At 34.1% G+C, this 21,485-nt stretch overlaps 8 protein-coding genes across 8 annotated transcripts; 5 read left to right on the top strand and 3 right to left on the bottom strand.

Annotated features, from left to right (window-relative positions):
* Window positions 1-139: 139 nt before the first annotated feature.
* On the bottom strand, window positions 140-1,372 carry PHYBLDRAFT_166260 (hypothetical protein; the record flags this gene model as incomplete). Its single annotated transcript, XM_018435387.1, has 4 exons — window positions 140-606; window positions 694-925; window positions 1,032-1,107; window positions 1,161-1,372. 4 exons carry the CDS (start codon window positions 1,370-1,372, stop codon window positions 140-142), a joined length of 987 nt encoding a protein of 328 aa, XP_018294329.1.
* Window positions 1,373-1,599: 227 nt separating this feature from the next.
* On the top strand, window positions 1,600-2,401 carry PHYBLDRAFT_132328 (hypothetical protein). Its single transcript, XM_018429488.1, has 3 exons — window positions 1,600-1,760; window positions 1,858-2,180; window positions 2,293-2,401. Exons 1-3 carry the CDS (start codon window positions 1,613-1,615, stop codon window positions 2,311-2,313), a joined length of 492 nt encoding a protein of 163 aa, XP_018294328.1. The 5' UTR covers window positions 1,600-1,612; the 3' UTR covers window positions 2,314-2,401.
* A 387-nt stretch (window positions 2,402-2,788) lies between these two features.
* On the bottom strand, window positions 2,789-4,901 carry PHYBLDRAFT_97609 (hypothetical protein; the record flags this gene model as incomplete). The annotated part of the gene is made up of 9 exons (XM_018444025.1): window positions 2,789-3,020; window positions 3,086-3,170; window positions 3,282-3,596; window positions 3,657-3,869; window positions 3,962-4,132; window positions 4,221-4,365; window positions 4,468-4,491; window positions 4,612-4,730; window positions 4,814-4,901. Coding segments are annotated over 9 exons (1,392 nt in total), but the record flags the coding sequence as incomplete, so codon positions are not given.
* Window positions 4,902-7,423: 2,522 nt separating this feature from the next.
* On the top strand, window positions 7,424-8,331 carry PHYBLDRAFT_166257 (hypothetical protein; the record flags this gene model as incomplete). The annotated part of the gene is made up of 5 exons (XM_018435386.1): window positions 7,424-7,487; window positions 7,570-7,620; window positions 7,686-7,745; window positions 7,823-7,953; window positions 8,125-8,331. 5 exons carry the CDS (start codon window positions 7,424-7,426, stop codon window positions 8,329-8,331), a joined length of 513 nt encoding a protein of 170 aa, XP_018294326.1.
* Window positions 8,332-13,903: 5,572 nt separating this feature from the next.
* On the top strand, window positions 13,904-15,757 carry PHYBLDRAFT_59820 (hypothetical protein; the record flags this gene model as incomplete). Its single annotated transcript, XM_018440564.1, has 7 exons — window positions 13,904-14,058; window positions 14,163-14,320; window positions 14,454-14,516; window positions 14,601-14,680; window positions 14,751-15,065; window positions 15,149-15,330; window positions 15,403-15,757. 7 exons carry the CDS (start codon window positions 13,904-13,906, stop codon window positions 15,755-15,757), a joined length of 1,308 nt encoding a protein of 435 aa, XP_018294325.1.
* Window positions 15,758-16,262: 505 nt separating this feature from the next.
* On the bottom strand, window positions 16,263-17,659 carry PHYBLDRAFT_132323 (hypothetical protein). The gene is made up of 3 exons (XM_018429487.1): window positions 17,208-17,659; window positions 16,855-17,086; window positions 16,263-16,797 (listed from the first exon to the last, which is right to left on the bottom strand). Exons 1-3 carry the CDS (start codon window positions 17,645-17,647, stop codon window positions 16,426-16,428), a joined length of 1,044 nt encoding a protein of 347 aa, XP_018294324.1. The 5' UTR covers window positions 17,648-17,659; the 3' UTR covers window positions 16,263-16,425.
* A 435-nt stretch (window positions 17,660-18,094) lies between these two features.
* Window positions 18,095-20,023, top strand: PHYBLDRAFT_154944 (DNA-binding transcription regulator; the record flags this gene model as incomplete). The annotated part of the gene is made up of 11 exons (XM_018433365.1): window positions 18,095-18,167; window positions 18,282-18,361; window positions 18,450-18,588; window positions 18,661-18,797; window positions 18,869-18,990; window positions 19,061-19,165; window positions 19,231-19,274; window positions 19,338-19,400; window positions 19,464-19,609; window positions 19,729-19,845; window positions 19,922-20,023. The coding sequence occupies 11 exons, from the start codon at window positions 18,095-18,097 to the stop codon at window positions 20,021-20,023; spliced, it is 1,128 nt and encodes a 375-aa protein (XP_018294323.1).
* Window positions 20,024-21,089: 1,066 nt separating this feature from the next.
* Window positions 21,090-21,260, top strand: PHYBLDRAFT_95289 (C2H2-type zinc finger transcription factor; the record flags this gene model as incomplete). The annotated part of the gene is made up of 1 exon (XM_018443892.1): window positions 21,090-21,260. A coding segment is annotated over one exon (171 nt), but the record flags the coding sequence as incomplete, so codon positions are not given.
* Window positions 21,261-21,485: the final 225 nt, after the last annotated feature.

The following is a 21,485-nucleotide window of genomic DNA, read 5'->3' as shown; positions in this document are numbered from 1 at the left end:
ATATCGTTCTTTTTTCTTTTCTTTTAGTCCTTTGGGTAAATACTGTCTTTGGATGTCAATCTACTCAATGTAGTGTCGCTCTTTCTCACTTACAAACCCCTTCCTCTTATTCTTTTCTTTTCTTTTTGCTTTGCATAATTTACATATCATTTATATACTCTGCTCCAGGATCTTCTTCATCCTCATCTTCACTATCATTATTTCGCATGGATTCCATGCGTTGCTTTTCTTGTTCGCGTTTGCGAGCTGCCAACTTGGCAAGTGCAGCCGCGCGATTGGCTTTGGCAGGGTTAGGTACTCTAGGAGTTTCTTGTTTCTTCTTTGATACAGCAGCAGCAATAATATTAGGGCTGGCTTTGGGAAATTGGAAAAGGGGTTCTTCGTCATCCGAGGAATCGTCCTGGTCGATAGAAGTAGTCACAAACGCATTAATGATATGAGATCTGCTGGATGTGCTTGTATTCACAGGCTGTAAAGAAGAAGAAGAGGATGATGCTGTAGAGGTTTCACGTTGCGGAGAACTAAGATTCCGTGGTGCTGTAGCAGCAGCAGTAGCAGTGGTGGTGGTGGTTGTAGAAGATAGCGTCTGTCTTTCGTTTTCCTCGTCTAAAATTAAATAATGATTTGAAGGTTAGAAAGTTTATATATCGAGAAGCACTGTAATGCATTAAAAACAACAACAACAGAAAGTACCTTCTACAGTCATCCCAGACAATTCACCAATGTCTGTCGGTCCGTCATCTTTGTGCTGTACTGCATTTCGTTTCGCTTCAAATTCATCTTGCCAAGTAGCCAGAGCAGTTTGACAGCGTCCATTTGCAGTTGCTTTCAATACAGCGTGTGAAAAATCACTAAACGGAAGGCGTGGAAAGAGATTATCTGCCCATATATGATAAAATTCCATCAAGCGTGCCAGATCCAAATCCTTTTTTTAAAAAAAAAAAAAGAAAAGAAAAATGAACTTGCGTTTAATATAAAGTATACAGGTTGAAACGTGCCTAGTATATGTATATAACTGTAATGTGGTGTACCTCATAACCTCTGCCCTTGAAATGAAGCCAAGGAGCTTCGTGTCTTATACGCGGCAGGCCCTTATCAGATAGCATACTAGTCCAATTGAATCCAAGTTTATATTTTCTCGGGTTAAATAGGTGTCTTACAGGTCAGCATCAAGTTTCTTGTATTGTCTCTTGGCACGAATTGGTGCTTCTTCATCTTCGTCACCGTCACCGCTGCTACGCTTATTTCCACGTCCGGCGAGAGGGTCAAAGTTACTGGGCGTATTTTGTGATGTGTCGTTGCTAGTACTGTTCCCAAATGGATCAAGATCTCCAAGCAAATCATAAAAGCTATCATTCAAATCGTCATTCATGATACTACTACTATTATTATTTTGATTAGGTAAACTTGAATTTAGAGAGAGAGAGGTGGGGAGGGAGGACGGTGACAGATAGAAAGAATGAGAGAATGAGAGAAAAGAGTAAGGACCGCCATAAATATTTGAGGACCGCTCAAAAAGACAGAGTGGCTTTTGCCTGTCACAACTTTTTTTTTCCATGTAAGGCTTCTCGGGAGACATTCCAGTTGATCATCCCTACAAAAACTAATCGCCATGGCCAAAGAAAAGAAAGAAAAGAAGGTGAAGCAGGAGAAGATGGACGTTGATTCCGAGGTTGAGACCGTTCGTTACGTCTCTCCTATTGCCCACCCCTTGGCAGAGAAGAAGTTCACCAAGAAGATCTTCAAGACCATTAAGAAGGGTAAGATTTTTTTCTATTATTATTTAAAATACTTTTACTTTCAAATGCATAAGATCACATAAAAACTCGATAATAACTGTTACGAAAACAATTGTAGCTGGCAAGGCTAAGCATGTTCGTCGTGGTGTAAAGGAAGTCGGAAAGGCTCTCCGTAAGGGTGAAAAGGGATTTGTTATCATTGCTGGTGACATTTCTCCCATTGACGTTGTGGCCCACATGCCCGTCCTGTGCGAGGACAGCAACGTGCCATATGTCTTTGTCTCTTCAAAGGAGGAACTCGGAGAGGCAAGTTTAACCAAGCGCCCCACTTCCGTCGCCATGGTTGTTTTTGGAGGCAAATCAAAGGATGCCAAGGATGCTGAGGCAGCTGCTGACTACAAGGAGATGTATGATGAGTGTTATGCTCAGGCAAAGGAGTTGGTGAGTAACTTTATTTTTGTTTGTTTGCTTGTTTACAAGATGATCAAATATATTTTACATCTATAAGAAAAAAAGATACGTGCCATTAACTAATTATTATTGTTTTTCTTAGGACGAGAAGCTTGTTTATTAATCGCCTCTTTTCTTTAACCTTTTTTTTCTTCAACCTCTTGGTTCTGTATAAAAATAAAAACGTAAAAAAACAAAACAAATATATGTTTAAAATAAGTCTATTTGACATGATCAAGACTGCACACAAAGAAGTATACTGACAAATCATTGATGATATTTATCAAAGAAAAATGAAGCGGCGACCTTTTATATATATATTTTTTGTGCTTCTATGCAACTTGTCAATTTTCATATTTTGAATTCATGGAAGGATATACGTGCGTGTGGGCATGTATTATTGTTATTGTATTAATATTAAGTATTATGTTGAATTTATTAATGTATACTTGTATGGTAGAAAGGGAGTTATTATTATTATTATTATTATTTACTAAAAGACGCGTTGACTTCTTCCAGAGATTTGCCAGAAGTCTATACAAAACTAGTCAGTAAAACAAAACAAATAACTGTAGACACCACACGTATATCTCTTCATATATCTTTGTAATGTTAATCGTATTTACCTCTGGCAGAAGAAAATATATTCCAATCCATAAGATAAACGAAATACCTGCATAGAACCAAAAGGTTCCTGCAGAAGTCAATGTATCCGTCATGGATAAGAATGTGGTAGAAATGATCAAGTTACAAATCCAATTGACAGCAGTAGATACGCCATTGGCCTTTCCACGTACAGAATTAGAAAACATCTCACTTTGGATAAGCCAACTAAACTCCACGCAAGCCGATTAGTATAATATAAAGTGATTCTTTTTAAAAAAAAAACAACTTACGGGGCATATCCTAAACCAAGAGCATAACTGGCAACATAGACAATAAGCGATGTCAAAAGTATTCCAGTAATGGCCTTATCATTCCCTCGAGGAGGACAGCCAGTAGTGCTCTCATAAATATCGCCAGAATGACCTAGCAGAGGTACACATACGTCTTCTGAGATGGACCAGCCACAGCGATCATCAAGTACACAACGAGCACAATGTGTTACATAACCGCTGCAGCTGTCTTGCTTGGGAATAAAGCCTTGTTGGGCAGCAAATGTGGCGCCCAGAGAGATTAAACCAGCAATCATCATCAGCATAGTGATAACAACCATGCGACGACGACCTGCCCAATCGATAACTGAAACTGCTACCGCAGTAAACACCATATTGGTAACTGACACAATAATAGCCACACTTGTTGAATTTTGGTTACTACGGAATCCAGCCATCTGTAGAATAGTTGCAGCGTAATACATGGCAGCATTAAAGCCGGACAGTTGTTGCGCTGCCTGCAAGAGACATGCTGTACAAAATTCCTCATAAATTAAAAACTCATTTGTTAAGAACTCCATCTCTGCCTTACCAATTATGAGTGGTCTGAGGGTATCACGATGAATTAGATCTTTAAAGCTTGAACTAGAGCTACTGTTGACATCATCGAGCATCAAACGAACTTGGTTTTCAATGAAAGCTTCTGTGACTTCAGGGCCGTAGATTTTACGAAGAGTTGATTTGGCCTGTTCGAGCTTATTAGTGATAACCAGACGACGAGGTGATTCAGGCAAAAATGGCATAACTGGAAAGAAAGATCTTAGTATGTTTCAAGAAAGACTCCCACACAAAGAGAAAATAGATGGCTAACCATGTATATGGACACAGTAAACTTACTAATAAATTGGAAAAGGGCTGGGATACCAGCAATACCAAACATGTACCGCCAACCATTGTCGACAGAGGCAAAGGCAATGTTCATAACATAGGCAATTACTTGACCAAATGTGATAACAAGTGTATTGAGGGTCGTCAATCTGCCACGGATATGTTTTGGTGCCAGTTCACCTGTGAAGATGAAAGTAAATACAAAATGTGTGTGTGTATGCATTTTGTAGGTATTTTTTTTTTGCAAGTTGTTCTGTAGTACACTCACTGACATAAACTGGGACAATCATGGAAGCCACTCCGACAGCTACACCAACCACCAGGCGACCCAAGAGAAGCACACCATAACTTGGTGCCAAGGCAAGAAGAAGAGCGCCAGCGATAAATATTACAGAAGAAATGATGACTAGAATCTATTTAAAAAATGAAGATGTTAGTTTTACTCTTGAAATTAGCACCAATTCAGCTATGTTTATTCATTTATCTAGATATGTTATATGTTCGTATTTCTTTACCTTTCTTCCCATTTTATCTGACAGCTATAAAGGTGGAATATACATATATTAATATATCAAAATATTTTTACCGAATAAGAATAATGGAAAGAGAGAAATTATAAAGTAAATATAAATAAATAAATATTGTTTTATGTTTATTACCAAACCAGCAAAGAATCCTCCAAATATTGCACCCAAAGTAGTGGCACCAACTACTAATTCCTTTTGAACTGTACTCAAACCAAATTTTTCCTGAAGAGGTTGAAGTGCACCGGAGATGACTATGAGAACATTTTAAGGATCATTGAAATGATTTACGACTTTTTTGTTTTGTTTTTTTTATTGCATTTATATTAACTCTTACCACCAGTATCGTAACCAAACAGGAATCCGCCTACACAAACACACATTACAAGCATGTATGTAAAGAATGATGCTTTTACATGAGGAACATCGGCAGATGATGACTGCGATCCAATCGATTCCCGAGTTTCGAGTTCATTCGAATCCTTCTTGCCGGACATGTTCTGGGCTACTATAGATGGTACAATCACATCAGTCTCACCGATTGAAGGCACAGTCTCATAATGAAAGCCTTTGAATAGCCGCTGTAAGATGGCCATATTGTTAGGGTATAATTTTTTTCTCTAATAAAATCCTTTGGACACCCCTCCACCCCCCTCTATCCTTCATGGTGACAGTTTACTCTTCAATGTGATGTCACTAGATACAAGGCAGGTGATGTCACATAAGGTTTATATGTAGTAATATCGATGAAGAGTAATTGTTCAATTATTAATTAATCAATATATATATATCTAAGAAGAGGGGTGTCCAAAAGCGTTGGATGTCCAATAATTTTTTAATAAGCACAAAAAAAGTCTTGCTGATTATTTGTCGCAAAAAATATTCCGAAATCAACGCAAAATGGCTGTCTATTTATTGAGCAGCAATACAAAACAGTAAGAAATGATCGTAACTTACAATATAAAGATTTTGAACAGTAAGGTGAGTTCAAGAGAGCTTTTACTTGTATTATATATGTATATATAAAATAATCTTTATCCTTATAATTTCAATTTTAATCTGGGAACTGAAGAAGCTTAGAGCAAGAAGAAGAAAACAAAAAAAAGTTAAAATTCTGTTATATACAGCTCTTCACACTCACTAACCTTTTATCCATTTATGGAAATTCTGAGCGGGATAAGTGTTTTTGAAGGGTGGAGAATCAAACTGGGGGTGAATATGTTGTGATCCAGATTAGGATGTACAAGGTAGAAAATGTAACATCAAATAAAGAATCGGCTCTATCTTTTAAATTGTGCGATTTAATTGCAGGTGTCACAAAGATCTTGAATTGGGGGGAAGAAGTCGAATAAAGCTGGAAAAGAGAAGATCTTGTTGGACAGAATCCATGGGAAAAAATTAAATGAGTATTTACCACAGAAACCCCAGGATGTATAGTAAGTAATATTAGGCTTGTAAGTGTAATTGATAAACAAAACATGAGAAATGAGAAATTCAGTAGAAATCTCAAAAACTCTGAAGATAAAAATTTGGGAATGTAGTCTTTTAAAATAATATCCATTGCATCATGTGTGTGCTTTAATTGATCTGTCAAAGGCTCCTTTGCAAAGTTGAGTGCACTATATGTACAACCACAATAATCTTTAAAGCATTTTACATCTGTGGCTGTATTATTCACACGTAGCTGAAAAATACATTCTAGCCGTCATTGTATACAAATACACATAATTCAAATAAACTCATATTGGGTTTCGACCAACTTATTGAATAGATCGATACTCTTTTTACTGGAGGACTAAACTCTCCATGGCAAAGATTCTGTTTTCGTTTTTAAAGCATCGTAGTTAAGATAGTAACTCTTTGTCACGGTCAAGCCTCTAAACAGTACTCTGATCAAGATGCGTATTAGAGCTGAATATTAATAAATGCCACATGTTTATTATTATTGCAGAATTTAAACATGTCCAATGTTTTCTTTTCTCTCTCGCTGTTTAAGGGTTACGTATTTTAAAGAGAGTACACAAGGCAAGTGAACAATTCTCTAGCGAATTAGCATACAAGGCGTTTTCTTAGAATAGTACACATGGTTTAAAGTGTTTTATTTTCTGAAAGAGACTTGTAAAACCATAGATTCTACTTTTACTTAAATTTTCTGCCATTAGGTGTGTGTCTATACTTTTTCCATTAACTTTTTCCGCTTTTTTTTTAATCGTACAGTCGTAAAAAAATTGAAAGGTTAGATAAGATGCATTAATAGAAAAGTAGGCTATTCTTATATTAAATTGCAAATTACGAATTGTACACCAAACCTATAGAAAAATTTAACAGCTATAATTTAACTTTGTTACTTTCATTATTATTATTACATTATCGTATTCACATCAAATCTTGAGCTCTAGTGTCAATTATAGTTCAGAGTTACAGTAAATTCCCCACATTTTTCACATTTTATTTTTTATTTTAAATGATTAAAAGTTTGTAGAAATTACAGTTATATTTAATATATAATTTTATGTACTTTTCTTTACCATTACAAAAAAATTCATTCCAAATATCATTTTTTGTTCTCTTCTTTTTTTTCTCACAGAAAATGAACACCTGTAGTGTACTTTGATATAGGTAAATTTAGCTTTTTCGTTTCAATCGTTTCAATCGTTTCAATCGTTTCAATTTTTATATTATTATTTTTCTTATTATTAGTCAATGGCTTAAGATATAAAATGTATATACCAGAAAACTAGAAACAAAAACAACAGCAAAAGAAAAAAACGAATTCAATTAAAAGCTCTATCCTATCTTTTAAGGAACAAAAAGTAAAGTATAGTGCAACATGATGTGAATCCAAATGTGACCGCGTCGCAACGTCATTGTTTTTCCCCGTCAACTACTTTTAACTCACCTAAAGCGCGCCATAGAGTGTTGAGCAACACGGATAATTATATACATTATGGCTGATCGTGATTCCAGATCCAGACGCGACTACTCTAGTGAGAGAATGGCCGTTGATGATGGTAAGTTTTGTCTTCTCTCTCAATTTCCCTGCTAAATTGATCAAAGGCCTGAAAAAAATATAACCTATTTTTTATGGATTAGACCGTTCGGCTGAGATCAAGCAAAAAGGACGTCTTTTCAGCAGCAATGATGGTACTTGCAATTTAATCGTATAAATTTATGATCGCCATTTGTAATAACCACATTATATTAATCAGAGAGACGTGCACTTCGCGGTGATCGCATGGAAGGCGATGGTTCATTAGAGCCAGAAAGATGTGAGGAACTACTATTACTGCAATTATTCCTAAAAGAAGATAAATTAATCTCACGCCAAAATTACCAATGCTTCTAGCAATCGAAGGATGGATTATCATTGTGCGTGGCGTTCATGAAGAGGCAGATGAGGAAGGATTGACAGAAAGATTTTCAGATTATGGTGTCATTAAGAATTTGCATCTCAATCTCGATAGACGAACAGGTTATGTCAAGGCAAGTATTTTTGCTGTGTAAGAAGTAAATTTTAGGCAAATAAAAAATGAGAATTGGAGAAGAAAGTGTTTATATATATATTGGAACAAGGCTTATTTGTATGATGACTTACTTTTCAAGGCGACTATATATATTGGGGAATAATTTGAAATACAATGTTTTTAGGGTTATGCACTGATTGAATATGAATCCTTCAAGGAGGCAGAGGCTGCTGTAGCTGATGCAAATGATACAACTTTCCTTGGTCAGAACATTAAAGTGAGCTTTGCATTCGTAAAGGGACCAGAGAAGGTCGAAAGCAGACGATTCAATGACACCAACCGATCGAACCAAAGGCAGAGAAGCATCAGTCCCAATTCTGGTAGACGTTAAAAGATATAAAAACGGAAAAGAGAAAGAAAGGGAAGAGAAAAAGAGAAATCGACAATATATACATATACACAACTACAAAACTACAAAACTACAAAACTTCAATCCAAACAACGGATATGACAAACCCTAGCAACGACCGATTTTTATTTTTGAGATAAAGAGTAGAGGATATATATATATATATATATTCTTACTTACCTAAGTGGTCAGAGTTGATTTTACAAAGAAATGTACATGTTTCATAAGCATGATGTATAGTGTGTGCAAAAACATGGATGTGTGTGTATTTATAAAAAGTGCACCAGCAGAGACTATGTGGTCTGTACTTTATAAATGATAATAAAAAGAATAGAATAATATTTCTGTAATGATAGAATGATGCTGGATTTTTCAAGTTTCTTTTTAGCTTATCAAAGGATGTCCAACGAATATAGTAATATACGTTGAAGTTGTATAGAAAGAATATAAAAGCGATGGCTTACTAGAAACTATTATATATATATATATATTAGAGAGCGTTGAAAAAAGTTCAATTTTCACGAGAGAAAAAGGAACTTTTATAAAGTTTTATATTTGACAGCCAAAATTTGAAACATCCCTAGAATTTTCATTTTTCAGTGTCATGACCTCTTCATATTGAACATATGTAGAGAGGCTTATATTTAGTCCCGTCAACATATCTAATACAGCCGTGTTAATTTCTTCAGCGACTATTATTTTCAGCAAGAGAATTTGTAAGATTGTGTGTAAATACTTACACTTATCCTTACCTGCTTAAATTAAGCGTAATTAAATCAAACACTTTAAGAAACATTTCCAATTTGACAGCATATGTAAGAGGGCAATGTTATACCAGCGAGAACTCAAAGAGCGTTTTGACTCATTAATATAAATCTCCATTTCAATGAAAATACAGTACACAACAAAAATAAACAAAAACACCTTTTGATCTTTTTGATGTTAAACTTGATTATTAACAATAGTTTTTTTTTTATAAAATCTTTATTTGGGCAAATACAAAAGAAACTCGTTTGTTATTGTAGAAAACAATAATATACTTTACATATATTTACATCTGTGAGCAGTTTATACTAGCACAGACGATAGATAACTCTACTTTGAATTCAAAGCATTCCACCATGACCTTTGTGTATACGGTAACCATTCTGACACAATAAGATATTAAAAATTTTGAATAAAAATTTATAGATATTGTCTCATAATTCCCTGAATGATTTGAAGAGAAACCGCTCTAAGAAAGTAAGCGGTCGTTTGGCCTAGCCATGGTGCTTCTTAAGGCTTTATTTAATGCTAACCGTGTTGCAATATACCAAAGGGCTTGCTTAAATTCTTTCTGGTAATATCTAAAGCATACAAGTCTCAGTTCTACTTGATTAGCTTTAAGATTACGGGTTTTTACCTTACATTTTTGCCGTTTTGACTCAGCTCTTTCATATTTAGTACTTTTTTATGTTTTGTACCAGCTAAATTATGCACACAGATATTAGATATTATAGCTCTACATTCTTTGCCATGTATGTAAGCAAATATATATATATATATACACGTTTTCTATGTGTCGATGTTAATTCAAAATACTCGAATGGCCTGCTTTTACTTCGTCATTTTGATTTCTTATCTTATTTTATTTTTTTAAGATTTTTAGATTTTATAATTTTTTTCTAGTTTTTTCTATAGAAAGAGAAAAATAGGTAAAGTGTGTACTAAAAATGAGAAAATTGTATCTATTTGATGATGGAGAAAGCAAGAAAGGAAAGAGTGTGAAGAGGGACATGAGGAGGCCATATTAACGAATGATATTGGTTTGTGATCGAAGGCACCAGAATGTAAAAGTACGAATTTTGTTTAGCATATTTTTTTCTGTTTATATGGATATTGATAGGCTCATATTTATTAAAGGTCTCTAAGCTAGTAGGACAAAAGAGAGAATTAGATTATTTGATTTGAGTGTTATGCGGGTTATATGCTGCTTTTGTCTTTTAACTTTGTTAAGCATCTTTGTTGTCTCAATTTGCGAGAGGATTATATATAAAAAATATTATAGACTTGTCAGTTCTTCTCTCAGAAAGTGGCTAAAATCTATATTTGATTTGTTTACAAAAAAAAGTCGAGCTCGTCTCAATCTTAAGTAAAAATGTAATAAAAACGACTTGACATTTTCTATTGACACAAAATTAGGCATGATTTTCTTTATTAATCGTAGACAATTAATATTATACGTCTCAATACCACAGGCAAGATCTAGACTTGTGTGACCAAGATATAGGAAAACATATACATTAAAATTTATAAAAAAAAAGTATGTGAATTTCAAAGAATACAATACTTCTTTTCTTTCATTACGAAAAATAAAGTGGCGTAAACCTTGTTTTATCATAACAATTCACATTCTATAACGATAAGAATATGAGTTGTAAATATTACTATTAATTAAAGAAAAAAGCTATATATATACTTAAGAACGCTTATTAACAGAGCATTTATTATATACAAGTTACATCACTCCCTTACTTTTGGGTTTATGACAAATATGTCGTTAGAATGAATAAATGAGGTTAAGCACAAGTCAATAGAAAAAGAAAGCGAGTTTTTGTCCACCATTTTATATGGTATTGATATTTACCAAAAAGTGGTTACTATACACTATTATACTACTCTCCTATCAAGTGTTAATATTGGAATGTAAATATACATAATAGATATACTCATGCATAAAAATGAGTTGAATAGCTAGCTTGTTTGCCTTGGTATAATATGTTAAATACTCTTTGGTAATGAATGATTTGGTTTTGATAAATAATATAAAAAGGGGGACCGAGAGAATCAAATCCGTTTCATAATATGGCTCAAGTTATAGTATAGCAATATTGTTGCTTCGAACATTGAGCAGAAAAAAAAGCTAACAAATCAGCCTCACACCCAGTTATTCAGTCTTAAAATTCGAGAACCAGATAATGGTACAACCTTGACGGACCTTGCACACAAGAACAATCCCAAAAAAAAGGTCCAGGGATCGTTACACCTGAAGTTGCTCTGTCTTGTGCTATTGGTCTCATTTATAAAGAGAGAGAGAGAGAGAAAGAAAAGAAGAATAAATGGTACTCTGTACATGGCTCGTCAGTGTGGCCGATAGTCTAGTGCCATATTTAGAAGAAAAACGTGCATAGTGCTATGTAGAGAATTGTACAAAAACCGAGGCAACGCTCATACCTGAGAATACAAAAAAGAATAGTACAAATACTGATTTTCATAGTGAATTAGCTCTGGTAATCCCAGGGTATCGCAATTTGCCTTATTTCCGGAATATATCTGTAGGAGAGTATTCTAAGTGAAGCCTTATCGTGCTGTTTGTATGAATTTCTCATACACAGGGCTTTTCATCATTTTAATGAAACCTATCAAATTAATGTTTCTATCAAATCGGTTGACAGAATCACTTGTCTTTCATTTCTTCTCAATATTGAACAAAGCTTCAAAGCTGCCATTAGGAATTTTCTACATGTGTATACATGATATATGCACATAAAACACACGCATTTCTTTCTTTCTTTTTTTTTTAAAAAAAAGCACAGATGCTTTTCAATAAATAAAAATAAAAACATATTCACATGCGCAATATAACTTGACGCAGTAGCCATCTTTAATTGAGCTTTTCTATTTCTTTTTTATACTCCACTAAACGGATTCTCTATAGATAGAAATAAAGGAAAAGAAAGGAATTACAATTTATTCAATTTATCAAGCTCTAAATAATCAAGTATCAGTCACAATCTACTGCTGCTGGTCTGTACCCTTTACACTGAAAATAAATAACCAATTGGTTTCTTTCATGTTTACCATACTCTGCAAACTCTGTAGACAACTTGTTTATAGTTATAAAGTACAATATAAATATATAAATATATATATATTGTGCGTACAATGTATTGTCCTACTTTAAATAAAAACTTTATACACCGCAATAATTCATTATAGTTTGGAAAAATCTAGTCCTAATGCCGGTTTACTTTTTATGGTACTAGAGTACAATAATAACCACGCACTTTGTACATTGAAATACATAAGAACTGTCAAACGTCTATAATTATTACTTTAATTATCTTATGTAAGATGTAGTGTCTGTATGTCTTTAGTGATCAATATGGATATATGTATATTTCACAAAAAAAAGGTACTAAAATTGTATACCTTTGGTAGAATATATACATATATACTTTACACTAAAGATTTACTGGCAATCTCATAATGTATAAGTATAACAGTTGGAATTCAGGCTATTACGATCTACGCGTGGGTTACATTCAGAATCGAGAATTAACTAGAATTTTATTCTCGATAATTGGCTTAGTGGCGAATATTTGATCTTATAAACGTATAGTGTATTGTATTTTGTAGATAATTGTACATGTACAGCTACAATTACATACATAAGTCAGAGTGAAAAAGATGTCCCAGGAAAGACATAATATTTAGAATGTTAAACAAAGTGATACGGTCTGTATACCCAGGCTATAATAATAGCATATTGAGTAAATCGACAGATAGCTACATACATACACACGTTTGTAGATTACTGATCCACATCCAGGATAAACCTCTGGGGGAAGCATTGCGTTCTATCGCTCAATCATCTAAAGCACAAATTAAATATAGTAGCAGTAGAATCTTTAAATCAATACATTCCTTTACTCAGACCACCTGTTAATAAATAATCCTACCTCTTCATTTATTCGAGTTTCACTTGCGGTAACTGAATCTAATCTTGATCCTTTTTCTTTGTCATACAAGTGGAATACATTATCCGCCATCAATTACTGCTATTATTCATATTCTTACTTCTTACTCTTAATGTTAAATATATATATATATATATATAATATGTTATTGACTTGATATATACATATATATATAGCTTTATACATTAATTTTATTTATATTCATGTTAAAAACTATTAGAATTTCTCGGGCTTAGCCAAATTTCCTCTTTAAAGACACAGTAAAGCAATTTTTTGTAGGAAATTATGTGTGCCTACAATGATTTAATATTCCAAAAATAAAACGGACCAAGTAGACACAAGCCTATACTAGATTTATACAAGAGAGAATACAGAACAGAGTTATTCAAAAAGAAAAAGAAAAAGAAAGAAAGAGAGGTAGGAAGTAAGAAGGAAAGAATTTGTCGTGTAATCTTCGATAAATTACGCGGTAATAACCCCATGTTCAAGTATAAACTTTTTTTTTTACTTTTCACTTTTAGCTATGGAAACTGGAAACTAATTGGTGCCTTGGTTTCCAAATGGAGATTATCTAGACTTGTAAAGCAGTAAAAATAAAGTAAAATAGAAGAGAGTATTCATTTCTGTACAACATCTACATTAAACAATTCTTTGGTTTGTGCAATCTATTCTAAATTATCTCACAAAACTTCATCTCTTTCTTCCTTCTTCATATATATATATATATTTCTATTACTCCAGCTATTTCTTCTTCTTCATTTTTGCCTTTTTATAAACATACGCTGACAAACGACCAATTGCTTTTCGATTGATTAATGGTAGAGACATATCAAAACAATTCCTGGGATCTGGACCGTATTTGTATTGACAATGTTTGCCACTGCGATTGGAGAATAACAATTACCGGTTGCGCAGAAGAACGACAATTGCGAATCATCAATACAATCTGCATTGTCCTATCTGCCGTCGCGTCAGTAATAGGTAAATAAAAGGAAATGGTACAAAAGCTCACATGAAGAAATAAAGAGACAAGAAAATAATACTTTCTAGCTACAAATGTGTGTATAAATACAGACAGAAGCTAAAATTTGCACGCTTTGTAGCTCTAATTTTAATTCTTCATCGTACACTCGTTCGTGGGCATCGTATATTCGATATCGACATACGAAAGGGTTGCTTCCGTCCTAAACCAATAGACTCAATGCTTGTCATGCTTTTTATTCTCAACCTACGTATGTACATGCTGTGTAATTCAACAGAAAGCAGAAATATTTGATAATACTGTATACTACTTGAGCAAAATTACACAAAAAAATATATCTTATTGTTACTAACTACACTTTTTTCTATATGTTTTTCTTTTAGTCCGAATGATTTATTGTATCATTTTGGCTACAGATGTTTCAAAAAGCCTAATTTTTCGCTCGTGTAAGTTTGTATAGATCAAAACAGCACTCATACTAATAATATTAATGCTTTTAATATATCATTCCAATATAATTTTGACTTTAGTTATGTTCGATTTTCCATTACAATGGGGATATGCTGGAGCCGCCTTGTATCTGACCGGAATTCTTCAAACCTTGGCTGACGTGAGCACAATAGATAATCAAAACAAAAATAAACAGGCTAATGTTTTATTTTAAAATATCCATTTAATAGAGCCACAAAACAATTTCAAGTGGTTGGCTACCTTCTCCACGCGCAGCTGACATTGTCAGTGCCGTATTGCTATTTCTCCCATTTATTCTCAACAACATATTTTCAATAACTGCTGGTGCCTTGGCCTATAATAATCCACATGGGGCTGAAATAATGACCAGACTCCTCTACACCGTGTGGTTTTTTCATTGCATATTTTTGTGCACTGCCGTAACATTTGCTGGAACACGCCTCACACGAATTCTAAACGAACATTTAGAGAATTTCAGTAGCTTTGGTGAACGTTACAACGCAGTAAAAGCTGGAATTCTAAAGGTAACGACAAAGTAAACATAAAAGAAAAACAGAAAATCAATAAGAAGCAAATTGACTAGATGAATTAATACAGCGTAAAATAGATCCACGCCGTGATGATACTACTTGCGCTTTATATGATATTTTTAGCAGTAGCAGTTGTTATTTATGGGTTTTTCCGTAACGCTGTCATACTGTCTTTACCAGCAACTCTTATCATGGCCAGTTCCTGGAATTTTGTCAGCCCGATTGCTACCTTTTTTATAGAAGTTTCCATGGTTATAAGGTTTGTTGTACAAAAAACGGTAACACGATATACACTAACATTTCTATTGTATCCCAAACTTAATGTATATAGACCAAGTATGGTTGAAAAAGGATCCAGTGTTCAGAAATCAAACGATGGTACCTCTGACGTTTATGATCTCCAAACCCAACCACCTTCCTTTACCAAGTCACCAATGCACCGCTCGAATATTCAAGGGACTCTCAGCCACAATGCTTTTGATGGGCTAAAGTCAAACCAAATATTCTTACCCCAAAGTTATTATCAAACCGATTCTGACGTGTTCCCTATAGAAAGAAGAGATATAGCAACAATGAGAATAGCAGGTTCTGGTCTCCCAGTTGCTGACAGTCAGTTAACCAACGTTCAGTGGCCATCGACTGCAGTATTGAATCAAAAGAGGGCATCCCAGGTTCAACTTTTATAATCAAATCACAGTAGATTTGAAATACTTAGACACATACACATACACATACACATACACATACACATACACATACACATACACATACACATACACATACACATACACATACACATACACATACACATACACATACACATACACATACATACATACGCCCCTTTTTTTTTGGAGCATCTGAAGTATTTATACAAAATACCAGCTCTGAATAACCTTTTCTCATTTTATATTTTTTAATTTGCTATTTCTTTGTATTTTTTATTGCTTTTACATATATATATATATATATATATATATATATATTCTAGAAGATAGAATCTATTATTTAAAAGTCTGCATGTAAGCATATTCATCTCATTTACATTTACCTTTACCTTCACATTCACATTCACATTTATATTTATATTTATATTACATCATTTACATAGCTATATCTATATCTATATCTATACCTATATACTTAAATAAATCCATAAAATCTTATTAATATAGTTCATAATAATTATGTGTATTTCATATATGTGTTTTATTGTACAACATGGAAGGTAAAGGGATAAAAAGAAGAGTAATGAAAAAAATTATGTAGAATGGTATTGTTCAAGGAAGAAGAGGTGAGTTCAATTTAAGTTACTTTAATGTACTTATTATTATTATTATACATAAATATATATTTACTTGGTCCACTTTCTCTTTTGCTTCAACTTCTTAAAATGCTTCTTTCCACCATTGGTAGTTCTTTCCTGTGTCTCATCAAACTTACGCTTGAAATATTGTTTTGACTGTTCATCTGCCAAAAGCTCATCCACTAATGTCTGCTTTCTATCCTTCTTCGCGATACGAGACGAGAAGAATTCAGTGGGACTCTCAATAATAGTACCGACTTGGAAGAACTTTGGGTTGTAGTTCTTGCCCATCTTCTTGTAATGTCGCTTGCGATCCAAAACATGACGCATCTTAATAATTTGTAAATCGCGTTTGATCTCATCTGTAATTTCAGGACGCTCCATATCGAACCAGCCCTTGCCTGTGGACTTTGCTCTCAACTACCGAATAGACATTAGACGATCTATGTTTTCCATTTTGTGTATGCGTGTAGTTACCAGCTGGCGTTCCTTCTTTGTCAATTGGGCCTCTTCGCTCTTATTTGCTTTTAAAATAACAAGAGCCTCCTTCTTCTTATCATCTTTATCAGTATCTGAAGCGTCTACAAGGGAAACGGAAGCTTTGTCAAGATAGGCACGTTTGTTATCTTGTGTGATGTACAAAGATTGTTTAACAGATACACCAGCATCTAATTTTGAAAGGTTCAAGCGTCTGATTCTAGTTTCTTCACTAAACAAATATCCCACAGAAATAATAATAGTAAAAAAAAATATGAGATTTAGAGATTTGTGCTTATTTACCACAGAACCAAATGATATAAAACTCTAAACAGAACAAAAATTTGTCATACCTTTCTTCATTCTCCTCTTGTGCCTTTTGTGCCTCTAACACTGCCTTGGCCTTGTTTAACAAAACATCAAGGTCTTCATCTTCAGATTCCTCGGACCCGCTCTCCTCGGAAGCACTCTCTTCAGAAGCACTTTCTTCGGAAGCACTTTCTTCAGGCTCCTCATCAGATTTCTCATCGGCAAAGATTACTTTTTTAATCTTCTTTTCTTTTCTTTCTACAGCTTCTGTTGCTTTTACTGCATCTGCTGTTGTCTCTTTATTTGCTGCTGCTTCTGCTGCTTTTGTGTTTTCAGCCGCTGTTTTTGTGTTTTCGGCTGCTCTCAGCTTCTTTGCTTGGATCGCAGAGATCGGTTTCTTAGCTTTTGTCTGAAGAGCCACTTTTTCCACTGGCTCTTCGTGTTTATCTGCCATCTTCTGTCTCTGTAATCGAGTGACAGGCATGTTGTCTTGATGAGTTTTCTTTTATATGTAAAAGATCAATCTTCGTTTCCTAATTTTTTCGAACCTTTAGTGGCTTTCTTTTTAACGAGTCACGACTGAGTTGTAGATTTTGGTGTGAAATTATCCATTTGTGGGTCTGCCTGTCAGTTTGCCAGTTTGTTAGTTTGTTAGTTTGTCTGCTTCTGCCAGTTAGTCAGCTTATCAGCCTGTTTGTCTGATTTCCTACTTGTCTCTATTCTACTTATTGGGTGAATACATTTCTGTGTGTGTATGTATGTCTGGATCTACTCTCTAAGTAATACATGTGTAAAATATAGTACAGCCAAAAAATATATCTGTAAAAATAAAATTGTGCCTTGAGGAGTAGGAAATAGAAAAGTGTAAATTCCTTGTCTTTTTTTTTGGAGAAAAAAAAGTAACTAAAAAAGAATCTAGAACATTTCCATAATGTTTTCATCTGCATTCTCTGATTTTTCTGAATTTGTTTCTAACACAACTGAGTGCACAGAACTTCAATTGGGTAACTGATAATAATATACAAGTAAATCTATATAATTGATCAATGATCAAATCATTAATGATCAGCTTTACTCAGTTCGACAGTCGAATGCTGAAGAGAATTCCCAGGAATCAGAACCATTCAAACCTGAATTTACCTATCCTATATTCGGTGAACAGGAAACAGTATTTGGATACAAAGGACTCCAAATAAAGGTACCGTAAGACACCAGAAATAAAACAAAAATAAATAAATAAATAAATAAGCAGCTTATGAATACGAATGTACATTGTCGTGAAATAGATTAATTATGCATCCGGCTCATTGAAAACCTATCTGAATATAAGCTACAAAGAGAAATTTAATGGTCAAGGGACCAATGACACCGGTGTATTGGAAGCAGCCGATATTAAAGGCACACTAAGTGAATATTTACCTTCAGGTAAATGTATATACATATATAATTATCTGTATTGGATTTATAATGGCTTATTTAAATAATCTTCGCATTTAGACGTGCTTTCCAATTATGATGAATTCATTCGTATTGTTCAGGAAGACGCAAAAACTTTTAAGCCTTTGGGTGAGAAAATGAGCGAATACAAAGTTGAAACCGAAGATGGTGATGAAGAACAATATGAGATTTACAGAGTAAGCTAAATTGGATATTGATATATTCAAAATTTAAACAGTAAACTTATATAAATCTCTATTCTCCGTAGACTACCTTTTCCAATACAAAGTTCAGATCATATCATGACAGAATGCAGTTGTTTGCATTGTTGTTTATCGAAGGTTCAAGCTACATTGACAATGAAGATGAGAAATGGGAGATTTATACAGTGTAAAGCAAGATCAATCATTTAATTTATGGATGAAGAATATTAATTATTCTGGATTTGTGTAAATTATAGGTTCGAAAAACAAGGTCAAAATGAATCTGCCGTGTATCACTTTGTTGGGTATTGCACTGCGTATCCTTTCTTCTGCTGGCCCGAGAATATTCGTATGCGTATCAGGTAATGACAATAACAGAAAATGGGATTACTTTAAGTTTAATTAATTGCGTGCCTTATCATCACAGTCAATTTTTGATTCTTCCTCCATATCAAAAACAAGGTCATGGCAGTAAGTTAATTTATATAAAACAGTTGCATATTAATTGACATGTGTATTCTGCAAAAACAATAGACTCTCTCTATCAAACACTTTATTGCATCTTTACGACACGTAATGAAGTCTGTGAACTCACAGGTAATATGAGTATCAATAAATCCGTCGCAATGATAATAAACTAACAAGACGAACAAACAATAGTGGAAGATCCTAATGAAGAATTCAGTAATTTGAGAGACAAAAATGATATGCGTATCCTACGAGATCAACATGCCTTCCAAGGCCTTCAAGCTCCTGTTCCAGAAGAGAAGATTAAGGAGCTCCAAAAACGTTTCAAGTTGACTGAAGTAAGAAAGACAACAATTATGATTATAGTGGTTTAGGAGAAATATGAAATATGAGATATTCGTTTTCTTTTCTCTTCTTCTGTCTTGAAAAAAATGGTGTCTAATAGTTTGTTTAATAGCGCCAAATCAGACGATGCGTTGAAATGTATTTGCTTTCCAAACTCAACAAGCTGGATAGTGCAGCTTATAAGGCTTATCGACTTCAAGTAAAACAGAGACTTTATTTGTTTAATATCGTGAGTATTAAAAAAAAGTTGGGATAGAGTCCAATCAGAAACTAACAGTGGAATGATGATTCTGTTTTGCTTCAAGGATGCCCTGAAAGACATGGATGCTGATGAAATGAAGGAAAAGCTTCAAGCTACTTATGATGGTGTAGAGGAAGAGTACCATGATTTATTGGAGCAAGTCTAACATTTATATGTGTGCATGTGTATTTAATAAAGTGATAGTTTTAGAGTAATAAAAAGGAAATGGAGAAAATCAACAAAATAGGAATCACTGCCAAGAGCAAGATGTTGCCTTGGGTAACCATTAGATGTGGAAATAAAGACGGGAATTTTATATTGTAGAATGTAAGAATTAGGAAAATTGCCGTCTCGAATGGTTTCCAAAAATAAAATAAAATAAACAGATAGAGGGAAAGTAAAAGACAATATAGTTTATAAACTATATCTATATCTATATGCACTTTTATACATGCACACGTACATGTGTATATTATAAGTAATTGAGAAACTTGGTTGATCGAATGTTGTCTCCTAGCTGAGATCGTCTTGATGTTTGTACTTTGGGCCAGGAAAGGGTTTGATCGACAGTATTGAAATTGTACGATGAAGCGAATGGCATATTAAGAGATCGCCCTCTTTGCATCTTATAGATCTACCTTTTTTAATATCTTACCTCAAAACACTCCAGACCATGCAGCACTTTCAAAATCTTCCTTCTATTCGACATCTTCTTGATGGTGTACCCGCACCACATCGCAAGTTATTATTAGTATTATTATTTTAAAGGAAAGCGTACACCACAATGCCGTTAACTAACAGTCCCCATAATACTCTGCAAATTAGGCGCGACATTTAAACCACACTATTCACAACCAATGGATAGTATTCAAGCGCCTTTCCCTTGCCGGGTTCCAAACTCTTCTAACTACTTGGAATACAGCACAAAGAGTTCAATTTACACTGCACTTCCAAAGCCATCATTTCCTCGACGACCAATATCTCCCTTTGTTCTTCCACTACTCTCGGGACCACCACTTCAAATTTTGCCTCTCGGTCCGGGTACACCTAAATATTTTGAAGAAATACCAACAGGACAATCTATACCTAGTCTTTGTCAAAGACCAATTATTCAGGAAGCCTTCTGGAGAAGATCACGATCTGATCCAGACAGTGTTTATTCGTATTCTCGAAGACTTTCAGTAGATGAGAGTGAATCTGACGGAGAGCAAGCATTGGAATCACCTAGTCAAGATAATGGAAAATACAAGTGTTCCTATTGTGCAAAGAGATTTATGCGCCCTTCATCGTTGCGTACACATGTTTATTCTCATACAGGCGAAAAGCCTTATATCTGTACATCTAAAGGATGTGGTCGGAGGTTTAGTGTTCAAAGCAATATGCGACGACATCTACGTGTTCACCGCTTAGAAACTTCTCAAGACTCACCTTACAGTGTATAATGCTTGTGAAGAAAGAGAAGTCAGCCGTTATTCCTCCTACATTTTTTATTTGATATTTAATCCACGCATGTATTTTATTGTCTTCGTTTATAGCACAAATAGATATTTTCATCAATTTGTATTTTGCTTTTCTTTAATATATATATATATACGTATATACATTAAAATCCGTCCTTTTAGAATATA

Source organism: Phycomyces blakesleeanus (genome assembly GCF_001638985.1).
Source record: "Phycomyces blakesleeanus NRRL 1555(-) unplaced genomic scaffold PHYBLscaffold_6, whole genome shotgun sequence".
In the NCBI taxonomy this organism is placed as follows: domain Eukaryota; kingdom Fungi; phylum Mucoromycota; class Mucoromycetes; order Mucorales; family Phycomycetaceae; genus Phycomyces; species Phycomyces blakesleeanus.
This window is presented reverse-complemented; position numbering and strand designations above follow the sequence as displayed.